This window comes from Symphalangus syndactylus, chromosome 16, assembly GCF_028878055.3.
Source record: "Symphalangus syndactylus isolate Jambi chromosome 16, NHGRI_mSymSyn1-v2.1_pri, whole genome shotgun sequence".
In the NCBI taxonomy this organism is placed as follows: domain Eukaryota; kingdom Metazoa; phylum Chordata; class Mammalia; order Primates; family Hylobatidae; genus Symphalangus; species Symphalangus syndactylus.
Window position 1 is genome coordinate 13523955 of NC_072438.2, and position 12613 is coordinate 13536567.

Genomic DNA, 12613 nt, shown 5'->3' on the forward strand with positions numbered 1-12613 from the left:
TCCACAGCTGAAGCATGTTTTCTCTTTTACATCATATTTTCACTGTACCTTTTCTACGTTTAGATATACAGACACTTACCATTGCGTTACAACTGCCTACAGCATTCAGCACAGTTAACGTGCCGTGCAGGCGTGTGGTCCAGGAGCAACAGGCCGTCCCCCACAGCCTGGGTGTGGGGCAGGCTGTCTCATCCAGGAGCACGGGGCACACTCTGATGTTGCAGGATGATGAAATCACCTAACAAGGCATTTATCAGAATGCATCTGCACTGTTAAGTGACACATGACTGTGCTTTCTCGTGAACCACCTTTTCCCAGAACGATGAGGTCCACAATATAGTTTTCTGAGCAAAAACAGCAACAAGAAAGGGTCAAGCAGAAATGAGCTGGGGGCAAGTCAGCAGAGGGCTCAGCTTCTCCTCTGGGACTCTCACCCACACAAGGCTCTTCTGCACGAGGCCCGGGTTCCTCGTCCTGTGACAGTTGTGGCCCTGGAGAGTAGCCCCAGCTGATGGCAGGATGAGAGGGAGAATACGCAGCCTCAGTCCCTCCTCTAGGAAGCCTGCCCTGCCAACCTCGACAGACCCCAGGGCTTGGCCATGCCACGAGCCAAGGCCTGTGTGACCTGGTGTCTGAATCCCCAGCACCAGTCCAGGGGGCTGCGGTCACCATGGCAACTCCACAAGGGTGCCTGCAGGCCCCAAGACCACAATGCTCACCACAGGTGGGCCTCCTCTGCAGCAGATGGGGCAAGTCGGGGTGCCTGGGGACAGAGGCTGCCCCTCAGCCAGTGAGACCTAGTGCCTGCCTGGCACTAGTCTGGAAAGCAGTGTAGACACGCTGTACCACTGGTGATTCCCCTCATGACCACCTTCGTGGCATTGCCTCGATCCCACCTGTACAGGGGAGACACTCAGGCTCCAAGAAGTCACCGGGAAGCCCCTGGGGCTGGCCACAGCAGGCTGCCATGATCAGTGCCCCGCCCCACCCGCCGCCAAACGTCTATCTGCCCACCTTCATCCGCAGATGTATTGTTCATTGCTGCAAGGGAACCGTGCCCGACACCCAGTCACATGACCTGTGGACAGGGGCACAGTGGTGCTGGGGGGCAGTAAGAAACGGTACCTGGAACCTGGAGATCAGGTCAGGTGATGTGGTCCCCAAGGGCTGTTTCCACCAGCTGATTATGCCAGGTGACACGGAGGGGCCTATGGCCATGGTGGGCCCCACTAGCATAGCTCTTGGTCTGGCAGGACCCCACCTGGGAGAGCCAGGGCCACCCCACATGCCCCCAGCCCCATCTGATGCTCCTTTGAGACTGTGTCCTTGCGACTTATGACTGGAAACTGCCGTACCAAGTGCTGGGGAAGCTCATCTTCCCCAGGGCCACCACCCTCACCAGGACTGCAGCGCCGGAGCCAGGTTTGGAGTCCAGCGGCACATAGCACAGCACCAGGCTCTGCGGCCACTCTCCTGTCTCCCCACACGAAAATTAAAGCAGGGGCTCTGGGCTTGGGAAAGACCTGGGAAGGGGAGGGGAAATGGGAGTCCAGCCACCTGGAGCTATCCCGGGCCTGGCAGAGGCCACACACTCTGGCATGGGGGACACCCTGGGAGGCCCCGAGGCTCGGGCGGCATCTTGGGCTTAGCTCAGGTGGTGTGCCCCTTCCAGGAGGCGGCAGCAGGGCTGCTCCTCTGGGCCGGGCTCCCTGCATTCCCCGCTCTGCCATCCCTTGATGTCGCCCCAAGCCCCTTTGTGGTTGGGCTCAGCCCTTCCTGCTGCAGGGAGAGCTCCAGCAAGGCTGCAGGGCTGGGGGGCCGAGGGGCATCAGGTGGCTTGTCCTGAAGTGCGTGACCCTGGATGTGCTGAGCAACAAACCCTGAAAGCCCTGAGGCAGCTGGGCAGGAAGATGCCTCACGGCCTAACACAGGGGCTGGGGTAGGGTTGCGGCTCTGCGGCTCATCTTCGGGAAGAGAGTTCTTTCCATCTTCCTGCTCCACCATCCTCAGTGCTGTGCTCCCGGCCGCTCCCTCGGGGCTTCTACACCAGGTGTCCCCTGCAGGGAGAACTTCAGAGGCCTCAGCAGAGCTCCCTTGTGCCTCACTAGTCAGAGCTGCAGCTGCTTGACCAACTGGGGCCTGCCCCAAAGGGCCACGGAGCGCCTGTCTCCCAGTAAGACGAAGGGTGGACCCTTCCAGGGCCAGGCACCTCCTGGCACATCCTCAGCCTGGGATCTGTGCTCTGGGACTGACTTGGAACTCAGAGGGCAGGGTCTGGGCCCGTGGCAGCGCTGCCCCGTGGTGCTGCAGAGCTGAGGTGCCTTCAGAGAAGATGCCCGTTTATTCTCACTGCTCAGGAGTGATGAGTGCAGCGCTGCCACGGAATGCCACAAGGCTGCTGCCAATAACCAGGCAGATACACCCAACGGAGGGGCACCAGGGTACAATGCAGAAAGTCAATGGCAGAACAGTGTGGACTGCATGTGACCTTTTGTATAAAACCTAGAAATAACTTTAAATAGAAACATCGGGCGTCAGATGCCATGGCTCGCGGCTGTCATGCCAGCACTTTGGGAGGCTGAGGTGGGAGGACTGCTTGAGCCCAAGAGTTCAAGGCCAGCCTGGGCAATATAGCGAGACCCCGCCTCTAAAATTTTAAAAGTTGGCCAGGCATAGTGGCGTGCATCTACAGTCCCAGGCACTTGACAGGCTGAGGCAGAAGGATGGCTTGAGCCCAGGAGTTCAAAGCTGCAGTGAGCTATGATCTTGCCACCTCACTCCGGCCTGGGCGAGAGATCAAGACCCTATCACTTCATAAAAATAAAAGAGAAACAAATCAGGACTTTTTTTCTGGAAGGACTAAAAAGGCCTGCTGCAGTATTTCTGGGGAGACGGTCTCGTGGAGGGGGGAGGAAGGTGTAGGTCTTACCTTTCTGTCATCTGTGATATTTACATTTTTAAAGCCCTGTCAACAATTCACTTAGGATTTTTTTTTCATACCACTTAGAGTGGCCCATGTGAGGAAATTATGAGTGTTTTTATTCTGTGTAACTCTAAAAACAACCTCAACATAGCAAGCCTTACGCCTTTTTTAAAAATACCAATCTGGCGGATCCCTGCTCCAGAGCAGCTGCTCTCCAGTGTGGTGAGAAACGCTGGCAGATACGGTCTTACTTCTTGAGAAGCCCCATCCTCTTCACAGATGTGGACATGGCGTCGGACAGCGCCCTGGGAAGGGCCTGTGAGAGGCAGCCTCAGCCGCTCTCCCCCAGGAGACACTGTAAGGATCCATGCACAATCTTTATGATATGAAGATGCTGTGCACATTTCAAGTGGCTGCATCTGAAACGAGCCAGGCACCCAGCTGGGGGCTTCCCAGTAACTGTGGCTTCTCTGGCATGTGATGTTTATGAAATACGGTTCATCACTGTGAGGATCTGGAGAAAGCTGGGAGGAGGTGGGCTGAAACACAGCCAGAGCAGAGACCGCAGCACTGAGGACTGCCGGGGAAGCTCTCCTTGGTTTGGTCTCCCCGACCAGGCCTCAGCTGGCAAGGACGCAGCTCACGGAATCTTCTTCCTCGGGGTGGTCCGGGGTGGCCGCAGCTCCGCAGGCCCATGGGCAAACGGGCAGCAGTCCGTGGACAGAGCACAGCCATCAGGGTGATGCATGAAGAACCAGCAGAGGCGGGTTTTGCAGGCTTCGGAAGGCAGTCTCTGTTTCGCTTCCGGTTGCTTTGTCTTCCACAGCGCCTCCTCTCGCCAGTCACGGATGTGAACTCTCCCATTCACAACTATGGTTTGGAACAGAGAAAAGACACACTGAGAAGTAAACCTGAAAGTTCCTTAATTCACCAGCCTCTGTTTAGCTCCCACGCCACGGCAGGTGCCAATCCAGGATCAGGGATACCACCAGAACACAGCCTAGAGTTCCTGCTGGTCACAGTGAGTTTGCCTCCAGTGGGAATGACCGAGGTATGGGATGCATCTTCAGGCAAGGCCAGGAAAGGTGAGCCCTGCGGGAGGTGAGCAGCAGCCCCGCGCAGACCCAGGAAGAGCATTTTAGGCAGAGAGGCAGCAAACCCGAGTGTCCCAGGACAGACTGCACCAGGACTGGCCGCATTCGAGGAACAGCCAGAGGGGAGGGCAGAGGACAGAGCTGGGTCCCATGTGGCCTCATCATTGAGGCCACGACCTTCCCTCTGGCTGAGTGGCAGGTCCTGCAGAGCCACCATTTTAGAAGGATCACTTGAGTGGAGGAAGGAGGGACCATGGTGTGAGAGCCGAAACACGAGAAAACATCTGTGCTGCAGCCCCAACCTCTGAGGACTGTCTCAGCATTACAGGCAGAAAGAGGGGCAAGGCGCAGGTCCCTCCACGCAGTCTAAGGACGGGGCTGGAGCAGGGCGGCCTCTGCTCCTTGGTGCCGTCCCAGTGCACTGGGTTTACATGCGCCTCCCAACCAGAGCCCCTCCAGGTGCAAGTGTGGAGTAAGAGAGGCCAAGGAGCTCTGGAATAGGAACACGAAGGGGGATCTGCCTACTTGCAGTGGTTTAGATACCCCCTCTGGAAGTGCCACTGGGACCCAATGGCCAAGGCTGATCTCCAAACTGGGGAGCTGGAGGGACATCAGAGTGGGGTGGGGCCAGGAGAGGGCTGCTGTGGGCCCGCTTGTCACCTGGGTGCCAGGCCTCACGGGCCTCCTCTAGGCTGCCTCCTGACCCCGCCGCCCAACTTGGGCCGAGATAATCCCCTACACTCCCATTTGGCCGTTTCCTTGTGGGAAGCCAACAACTCCCTGTGAAACGTGGCCAAAGCAACCACCTCCTTCCTGGTTCTCGCTGGAAGCTAGGAAACTGCTCGCAACAGAAGGCTCAGGGGAACAAAGGAGCCTCAGTGCGGAAGTCTGGCTCACCGACTTCCAACGAGAACTTGAAAGTGTAGGAATTAAAGCCTGAATTCTGCTTTCAAATCACCTTGTGTGTGGCAATAACGAGCCTGTGTGCTTTTGACAGACTGATATTTTACAAATAGTTTCCCCAGAAACTAGAGAAATGAGCCCAGTGAGCGGCGCCTCGCTGCGTCCAGGGACACAGTTGGGGGCTCACCCTCACAGCCTGGCTGGAAGCACTGCCAAGGCCAGGCCTGACCCCGTTTGCCCTCCCACGGCCGCCTCTCTGTCTCGCCTCCCAACATCGGAGCTGAGGTTTCTTAACCTGAAGGCTCGGGTGAAGGCAGTCCCACGACACTCTGCCCATGTCCCCACAGCAGCACCTCCTGGCGCAGCACAGAAGGGCACATCCTGGCCACTGAGGGATCTGGAACCCTCTGAAGGGTGCTCAGGAGAAGCCCCAGGGGCCAGAGCTTCCCCCCAACTCCCATGGGGCACATGATCCCAAACAGTGAGGGGCCTCTGGCCTGATGCCCTGACCTATCAAGAGAATGGGGGGTGGGGATCACTGAGGCCAAAGGCTGAGCACAGATTCCCACCCTCAGAGCCAGCCTCTGCACCCTCTTCCCCAGCGCAATGTGACAGGCTAGCTGGCGGCAGGCCCTCCCACGCGGCTCCGGAGTTAAGAGCACACCCAGCCATGTTTTGGAAGCAGGACCTGCAGGGTGTCTAAGGACTGAGGAGCGGGTGCTGATGATAGAGATGAGGCTCCCGGAACGGCGCAGGCAGGCTCCAGGCTGGCCCAGCCGTCCTGACCCACTCTCCGTGTCTACAACCCCGGACATGGCAGGTAGCTCCCGGCCGCCCCTCCTAACACCTGAGCTCCCATCTGGCCAGGTGCCAGAAGTGGTGGCCTTCCAGGGGCACTCGCTCCAGCCAGCTAGAAAGACAACCAACAGCTAGAAAGACTCTCCTCCTCTGGAAATGTGCTCCTCATTTTGAAATGGAACCACAGGGCCACAGACTGCTCAACCCAAGTTCCGGCCGCCTCCTCCCTCCCTACTGTGCGTGTCCCCTCGGACTCTAACTCAGCACAGGAACTGCCATCTCCACCACTGCTTCTGACAGCAGACACTCCCTCTCACCAAGCTGTTCTGAGGAACGGGTTGAGGATTAGAGTCCTCGGATGATGCCATAGGCTCAGGGGTGCCAGTGCTGGCTCAGACCTGGCCTGGACTGTGGCGTGGCCTCTCCACTCACTGGGAGACTTCGGGCCGGTGCGCTGACCTCTCTGAGCCAGGTCTGCGTGTTCAAGGAGGAAAGGCCTGCTCTGCCATGAGTGCAGGATGAGATGAGGCCCCGCGTGTACCCAGCAGCACGGTGCCAGGCTCCATACCAGACAGCATGGATGGAGCACGCCACCCCTTGGCGGCCTCAGGAAGGGGCGGGGACAGAGGCAGGGCTGGCCCTCGTGGCCCTCACAGGTCATGCTCAGGGCTGGCTGACCTGAAGCCATCTGGAAACATTTCCAATTCCTCACTCTCATAAACATTTTCTGAGACTAGCCATGTTAGCTTAAAACAAAACCTAAACCTCATACAGAGATAAGACCCAGCTTCAGAGCATAGTTTTCACATGACTGGAGGAGTATGTTTATTTGGAACCCAATCCCCAGGCCTCCTACTCAGAAGCGTTTCCAAAAACAAGTTTGCCCCCCAGGGTGACCTGCACAGAAAAACACTGACATACAAGCAGACTCATCGTGGGTGAAAAAGACAGTATTTCAGGAAATCAACAAAAACAAGTGTTGGGAAAGACAGAAAAAGGCCCCGTGGAGGTGGGAAGTATTCTAACTGCCTAAAGCTCTACGCAAGGAAGAGCAGACTCCAGGCAGCAGGCCCAGCCCAGCCAGCACTGCAGGCCCAGTGTCTACTCTGGAGGCAGCCTCAGGGACATGCTTCTGCACCTGCCCCGGGAAACAGAGGCTCCAACCATGCTGACGGGCCCCCCACCCAACAGCAGCTCACCTAGACAGGCCAGTTCAGCCAAAAGCCAAGTTCAGCTCTCCAGGAGCAGGCAGGCACACAAAGGCAGTGTGTGTGTGTGCACAAACCCACACGCTTGTGCTCTTGTGTACACATGAGGCATGGCACACACACCTGTGCTCTCTCACACACCCACAGAGCCAGATACTGCACTGCACCTGACCCCCCACAGCTGCCTCATGGGCAAGGGACCCAGAAGCTAGGATGTGAGCCAGGCCACTCCTTCCCACTGTGACTTCGGTGTCATCCCTACCCATCAGTCAGAGGCCCAGTCCTTCTCCTGGTCATGGCGGCTGTAACCTGACCAGCTCCCACTCTTACTCCTGCCAACCCTGGCTCTTTGCAAATGCTGTTCGCTCTGCCTAAAGCTGTTCTCTGTTCCTGACTCCTCTTTTCCTTCCAGGCCCAGCTCAAGTGTCATTTCCTAAGTAAAGCCCTCCTGAGCCCACTTGGGCCAGGCCAGTTCTTCCTGCACATCACAACTCACAGAAATGTGTGCTTGGGGCATGGTGGTGACACAAGACACCTACTATTCTTAAAGATGCACGTGGAAGTACTTAGGGGTGAAATAGCGTGCTAGCTAGAATTTGCTTTAAAATACTTACAGAAAGAGGAAAAAAAAAAAAGCTCCATAAAGCAAGTTACGGCAAACTCCCCAGTCGCTGGCGCTGGTAAACCGTGGCTCCCTGCCGTTTTCCTGCCCCCTCTGTGCACACCTGGAAGCTGCAGATGATGGAACTGTGTACACTGCCAGCACCTGGGTGAGCCCCTGCTACATCTCCCCCTCCCTCACTGCACCGCCGGCTCCAGCAAGCCAGGGATGTGTCTGCCTTGCTTTGAGGGCTGAGTGAATGGCCAAGCGGGTGGAGGGCCCTCCTGCCTCCCTATATCCTGGCAGTCCTGGAGTCACAGGGTGTTGGGGAGCAGGAGAGCTGGGTACCAGGACCTCCCCTTGCCCAGGCCCGCAGGGCGAGGGCCACAGGAGTCCAGGCCTCCGCCTGTGGGGCAGGGCTCACTCTTCCCACTCCCCACCCTGGCTCTGTGGCTCGGGATGCTTCCAGTTTGCAGCAGCTAAAGATGACGCCACACAATGACCCTCAGCCAAGAGGGGCCCGGCCAGCGGCTGCCCGACTTGCTCTGTCCTGCGTGGAGCAAGTGGAGCTGAGGCGTCAGCAAGCACAGCACAGGGGGAGGGAGACCAGCCTGGGGACATCGCATGGGACGAGGTCCAGAGGAGCAAGGAGGGAATGGGGTGACCCACGTCCCACCCTGAGGTCAAATGCCACCCACGTCAGAGCTGGGTGGGGCACCGTGGAACTTGGTGCTTCTGCCAGATTCTTCTGTGAGTCTAAACCACTCTAAAATAAAACATTATTTAACTGAAAAAAGGGGGAAAAAGAAGGAAAGCACGGCGGGGGAGAGGCGGACTCCGTACCTCGGAACACCTGGTGGCTGTTCCGGAGCAGCGTCTGCAGGCCCCCACACTCCCGCTTCAGCCTCCGCAGGGTCTCCGTGTCCAGCTCATTGGCTACTTCTGCCAGAGACAGGCTCTCTGTGGAAAAACGGGGTTTTTTTCCCCAAAACAACAACAAAATATTACGAACCTGTCACACAGGCAGAAACAGTCCATTTCAGTTCCATACACTCACACGCTTTATGCACTCCAGCATGAAGGACCACGATTCCATCTCACCTAACCCACACCACACCGCAGCCAAACCATGAGGGCCGCGGTGTCTCCAGCCAGCTGAGGTGGCGCAGCCTGACAAGGCGCAGCCCCACACATGCCCCGTGCCCGCACAGGGCCAGGCGTCAGGTGATGCTGCCTGCTCTGGATGGTCACCTCAAGCTCTTCTCGCTGGTGACCCATGAAGGGTGGTGGCTGTTTGGAGCCAGGGTTTCTCAGACTAAAGGAGGAAGGCCAAGCTGGCAAGCCTGGGGCCTGAGCCTTCCCAGTGGCTGCTCCAACCATGGGGCAGCCAGCCTGGCGCTACCGGCTCTAGGGTGGCCAGCAAGGCCATGCTAGGCGTTAAAAAAAGGAACAGCACAGATACCACAGTGATGGTCTCTTTCCCATTCGAATTTCTGCTTTGAGAGCCTGCATGTATTTCAAAATGCTCTAATCAGAAAACCTGGTGACAATAAAGTCATTTATTACTGAAACATCAAATTAGATATGAATGAAAGCTGGTTTTCCTGCGTGTATTTGCCAGGAACTTCCTATCTGCCAGGCGCTGCACTTCATGTCTTATCCGCACCCTCCCAAGCTGCAGGAGAGCAGAGGAGACGGCGCCTGTCTGCATGCAGCTGAGCCTGTCGGACCCCCATGGATCAGGGGGGTCTGGACCCAGCCTGGCCAACCTTCTGAGTCCACCTTTCGGCTGTCTCAAATCCATTGAGAGGAGTGTGAGTGTTTTAAAAAAGATAACATATTGTCCCAGTCAGCCTTCCCTGTCCCCCCGGCTCTGGCCCAGCACGGACTCCATAACGGGGACTCTCACTCTCGCAGCCATGGGTGCCTCCGGGCCTGGCACATCTGGCCTCTTGGTTACTCATTCTTTTGACGCGTGCGGTCTTGACTCCTAGCCAGGCAGGACTTGGAGCCTCTAGAGGGCAGGGCCCTTTCCTACCCTATTTCTCAGCAATGTCCCACAGGGACAGACGCCGAGCTAGGATGGGTGAGGTCCTGGAGACAGAGCCACACATGGCCCACAAGCACAGACACGCAGAGGTGCCTGCCTGAGGACAGGCTGGGTGGGGGCGACCAAAGGCCCTGAAGGCCACCTGTGGGCGGGAGGAAGGCAGTGGGCTGAAAGGCCAAGGGCACAGCTCCTCCCTTCTCACAGCAAGGCCACATGGAGAGTCCCCAGCAAGCCCCAGACCCACGGACACCAATCTGGAGGGGACGGGGGTCCAGGGCCTGTTAGGCACCCTGGTTCCCAGGTTCCAAGGGGCAGGCAGGACTGAGCCCACCGCTCAGCCATCCCCACTCTCCATCTCCAGGTCTGTTCCTCCTTCCTCCTCACCCACTGAAAGCTGCCCATCCCAGGCACAGCTGATGTCTGTGCGCCCCTCATCTCCTGGGAATTTAAAGGTCCAACTGCACTCAAGAACTGTCACTGTTTACTGAACATGGGAACTTTCAGACCACACTGATGTCCCTGGGGCTCCGGGGCCCAGTTGCCTGTGGTGGGCTCCAAGCTCTGCCAGCCTCAGCCTTCTTCCTCTGTGCTCCAGCCCCACCACAGCAGGGTGCCTTTAGTCAGCGGGGCCAACCCAGAGACCCCATGGTACCTGGTGGTTTGCAAGCAGCTAGTCGGCCCCATCAGCCACTGAGCCAGGGCCACTCTCACCAGATGGCTAGAGGCTCTGCTGACCAGGTACCATCAGGTTTGAATGATTTCTGGAGGGGCTGTCTGTGCTCAATGGCCCGGCCCCATCCCACATACACATGGTGCAAGAGGACAAAGGATAAAGAAGGAAACGGGCATGATTTTGTCCCAACATTCACAGGTGAGGAAAGCAAGGCCTGGAGAGGAGGGGTTTCCCTCAAATGGGCAGCCAGGCAGGAGTCACTGACGGAGGGGATGGGGCTCCGTGCCCTTCTCCAGTTCCCAAAACTGCAAGAGAAGCCAGGCTCCGGCTGCAGCTCTACACCACCCTCTGGCGGCCAAGCAGTATCCCTGCCCGGAAGGAGGCGAGGTCCTTACAGCCCTGGCTGGCTCTCCGAATGCCTTTAACTTCAGCACACCACTCACCCCACGAGAACATAGTTTCAGCACACCACTCACCCCATGAGAACAATCGATGTAATTTTCTCCTTTTGCCATGGCTGATTGTTGTGTTTTGGGGATTTCAAAGAGAATTAAATTATCGAATCACAACAGCTCCAAATCTTACCACATACTCAAGGGGACAGTGCATTTTGCTTACACTCAGTAACCTGTTTTCTCTTTGGATAATTTCTAGATTGAAAATGAGTAGTTCTAGCCCCTAAACCTGCATGTTTGGTAAAAGTTAATTAAGGGTCCAAACTCTGTCACTCCCTGGCCTGGCCTTGGCCTTCCTCCCTGGAAATAACAAAGTCCTTTATGTTTATAAGAACTATTTGGAAAATTTTAAAGAATTTGCTTGAAGACAGCCTATTCACCCACCATCAACGGCTTTTTCAAAGTGTGTGTAGTCACAGGGCCACACCACTTCATGTCAGTTATGAAGATGTGAATTCCTGCCCTCAAGCCTGGGAGCATGCTAGCCCCTAAGGTGGTGGGCAGCTTACCTCCCCCGTTCCAGGTCTTCAAACTCCCATTTTGAGAACTTCTTGTGTTTAATTGCTTTCCACCTAACAATAAATTCGCCACTTGCAAAACTACTTGGTCAATAAAATCTCGCGGCAGGGCGGCACAGTTTCTTACGCGCTCAGCCTTTTCTCTAGGATGAAATCCAGGTAGCCAGGGTCCTTCAGCCTGGGACCCTGCTCCATGCTCAGCAGCCCAGGCCCTGGCTACACACCCGACCCTGGTGTCCAGAGCTTGCTGACCGTCACAGTGACCAGCACTGCCAGCAGCAACCCAGGGTGGAGAAGGGGAAAGCTCCCGGCCAGGTGGGCTTACAGGGCAGCCCCGCCTGCTCTTAATGTACTGAGTCCTCTTTTCATCCACGGAAGCTTCTCTGGAGGAAGGGTATGTTCTGGATTTCCCAATGAGACAGACCTGAGTTTGAAAAGAGCAAAGCAAGTATTTTAGCTGGCTAGTCTATTTCAACGTTCTCCATGGAATTCTCTCATCCTGGAGTACAAATCACAAGTTTTAAAAGTCTATCATGAAAAAATCCTGATTTAAAAAACTGACACCAGCTGGGCATGGTGGCTCACTCCTGTAATCCCAGCACTTTGGGAGCCCAAGGCGGGCGGATCACTTGAGGTCAGGAGTTTCAGACCAGCCTGGCCAACATGGCAAAATCCCGTCTCTACTACAAATACAAAAATTAGCCAGGCATGGTGGCCCTCACCTGTAGTCCCAGCTACTCAGGAGACTGAGGCAGGAGAATCACTTGAACCCGGGAGGCAGAGGCCAATGAGCCAAGATTGTGCCAATGCACTCCAGCCTGGGTGACAAGAGCAAAATAAATAAATAAATAAAAATAAATAAAAAATAAAAACTGACACCAATATAAGTGACTTAAAAATTAATAAAACTGTAAAAGCCCATGGTTCCCTCTCATTACTTGGACCTTCACAAGATCTAACAAAGGCACTTAAACTCAGAGTCCACACCCCTGGGCCCGGCAGCCGCACCATCCTAAAGGTTTCCTGCTGCCGCCCCTCATTCCACCCCTCAGCCGCCCCGGGGGGCACATGCTGATGGTAACACTGCAGAGCGCCCCAGGGGCTGGGAAGGGAAGCAGCTTTGTCCCCACCTTGCCAGAGCCAGCGAGTGCACACGGGGGCTGTGCAGATGGCCTGGAGCCATAGAGGTGCTCATGCGTGCTCGCCTCCCTTCGTGGCACACCCCGATGGAGGGTGCCCTTCAGACAGTCCCCTCCGGACAACCAGGCCCAGCCAACCATGGCAAGGGCGCCTCATTTCTGGGCTTCTTCTCCAGGCATCAACTACAAGGCCAGGCGCAGGTGATAAGGAAGCCGACCTCCTCACTATGTGACAGCCACACCTCTGCTCC

General features: G+C 56.4%; 1 protein-coding gene across 2 annotated transcripts in view; it reads right to left on the reverse strand.

Annotated features, from left to right (window-relative positions):
- Nucleotides 1-3018: 3018 nt before the first annotated feature.
- The window catches only part of TRMT44 (tRNA methyltransferase 44 homolog), a 36312-nt gene continuing 26717 nt past the window's right edge, over nucleotides 3019-12613 (reverse strand). For both annotated transcript variants that reach the window (XM_055245712.2, XM_063619366.1), the window contains exons 9-11: nucleotides 11215-11647; nucleotides 8371-8487; nucleotides 3019-3793 (exon numbers count right to left, since the gene is read on the reverse strand). In XM_055245712.2, coding sequence (XP_055101687.1) covers nucleotides 3564-3793; nucleotides 8371-8487; nucleotides 11215-11647 — 780 coding nt within the window. In that variant the 3' untranslated portion in view covers nucleotides 3019-3563. The remainder of the gene's footprint in view (nucleotides 3794-8370; nucleotides 8488-11214; nucleotides 11648-12613) is intronic.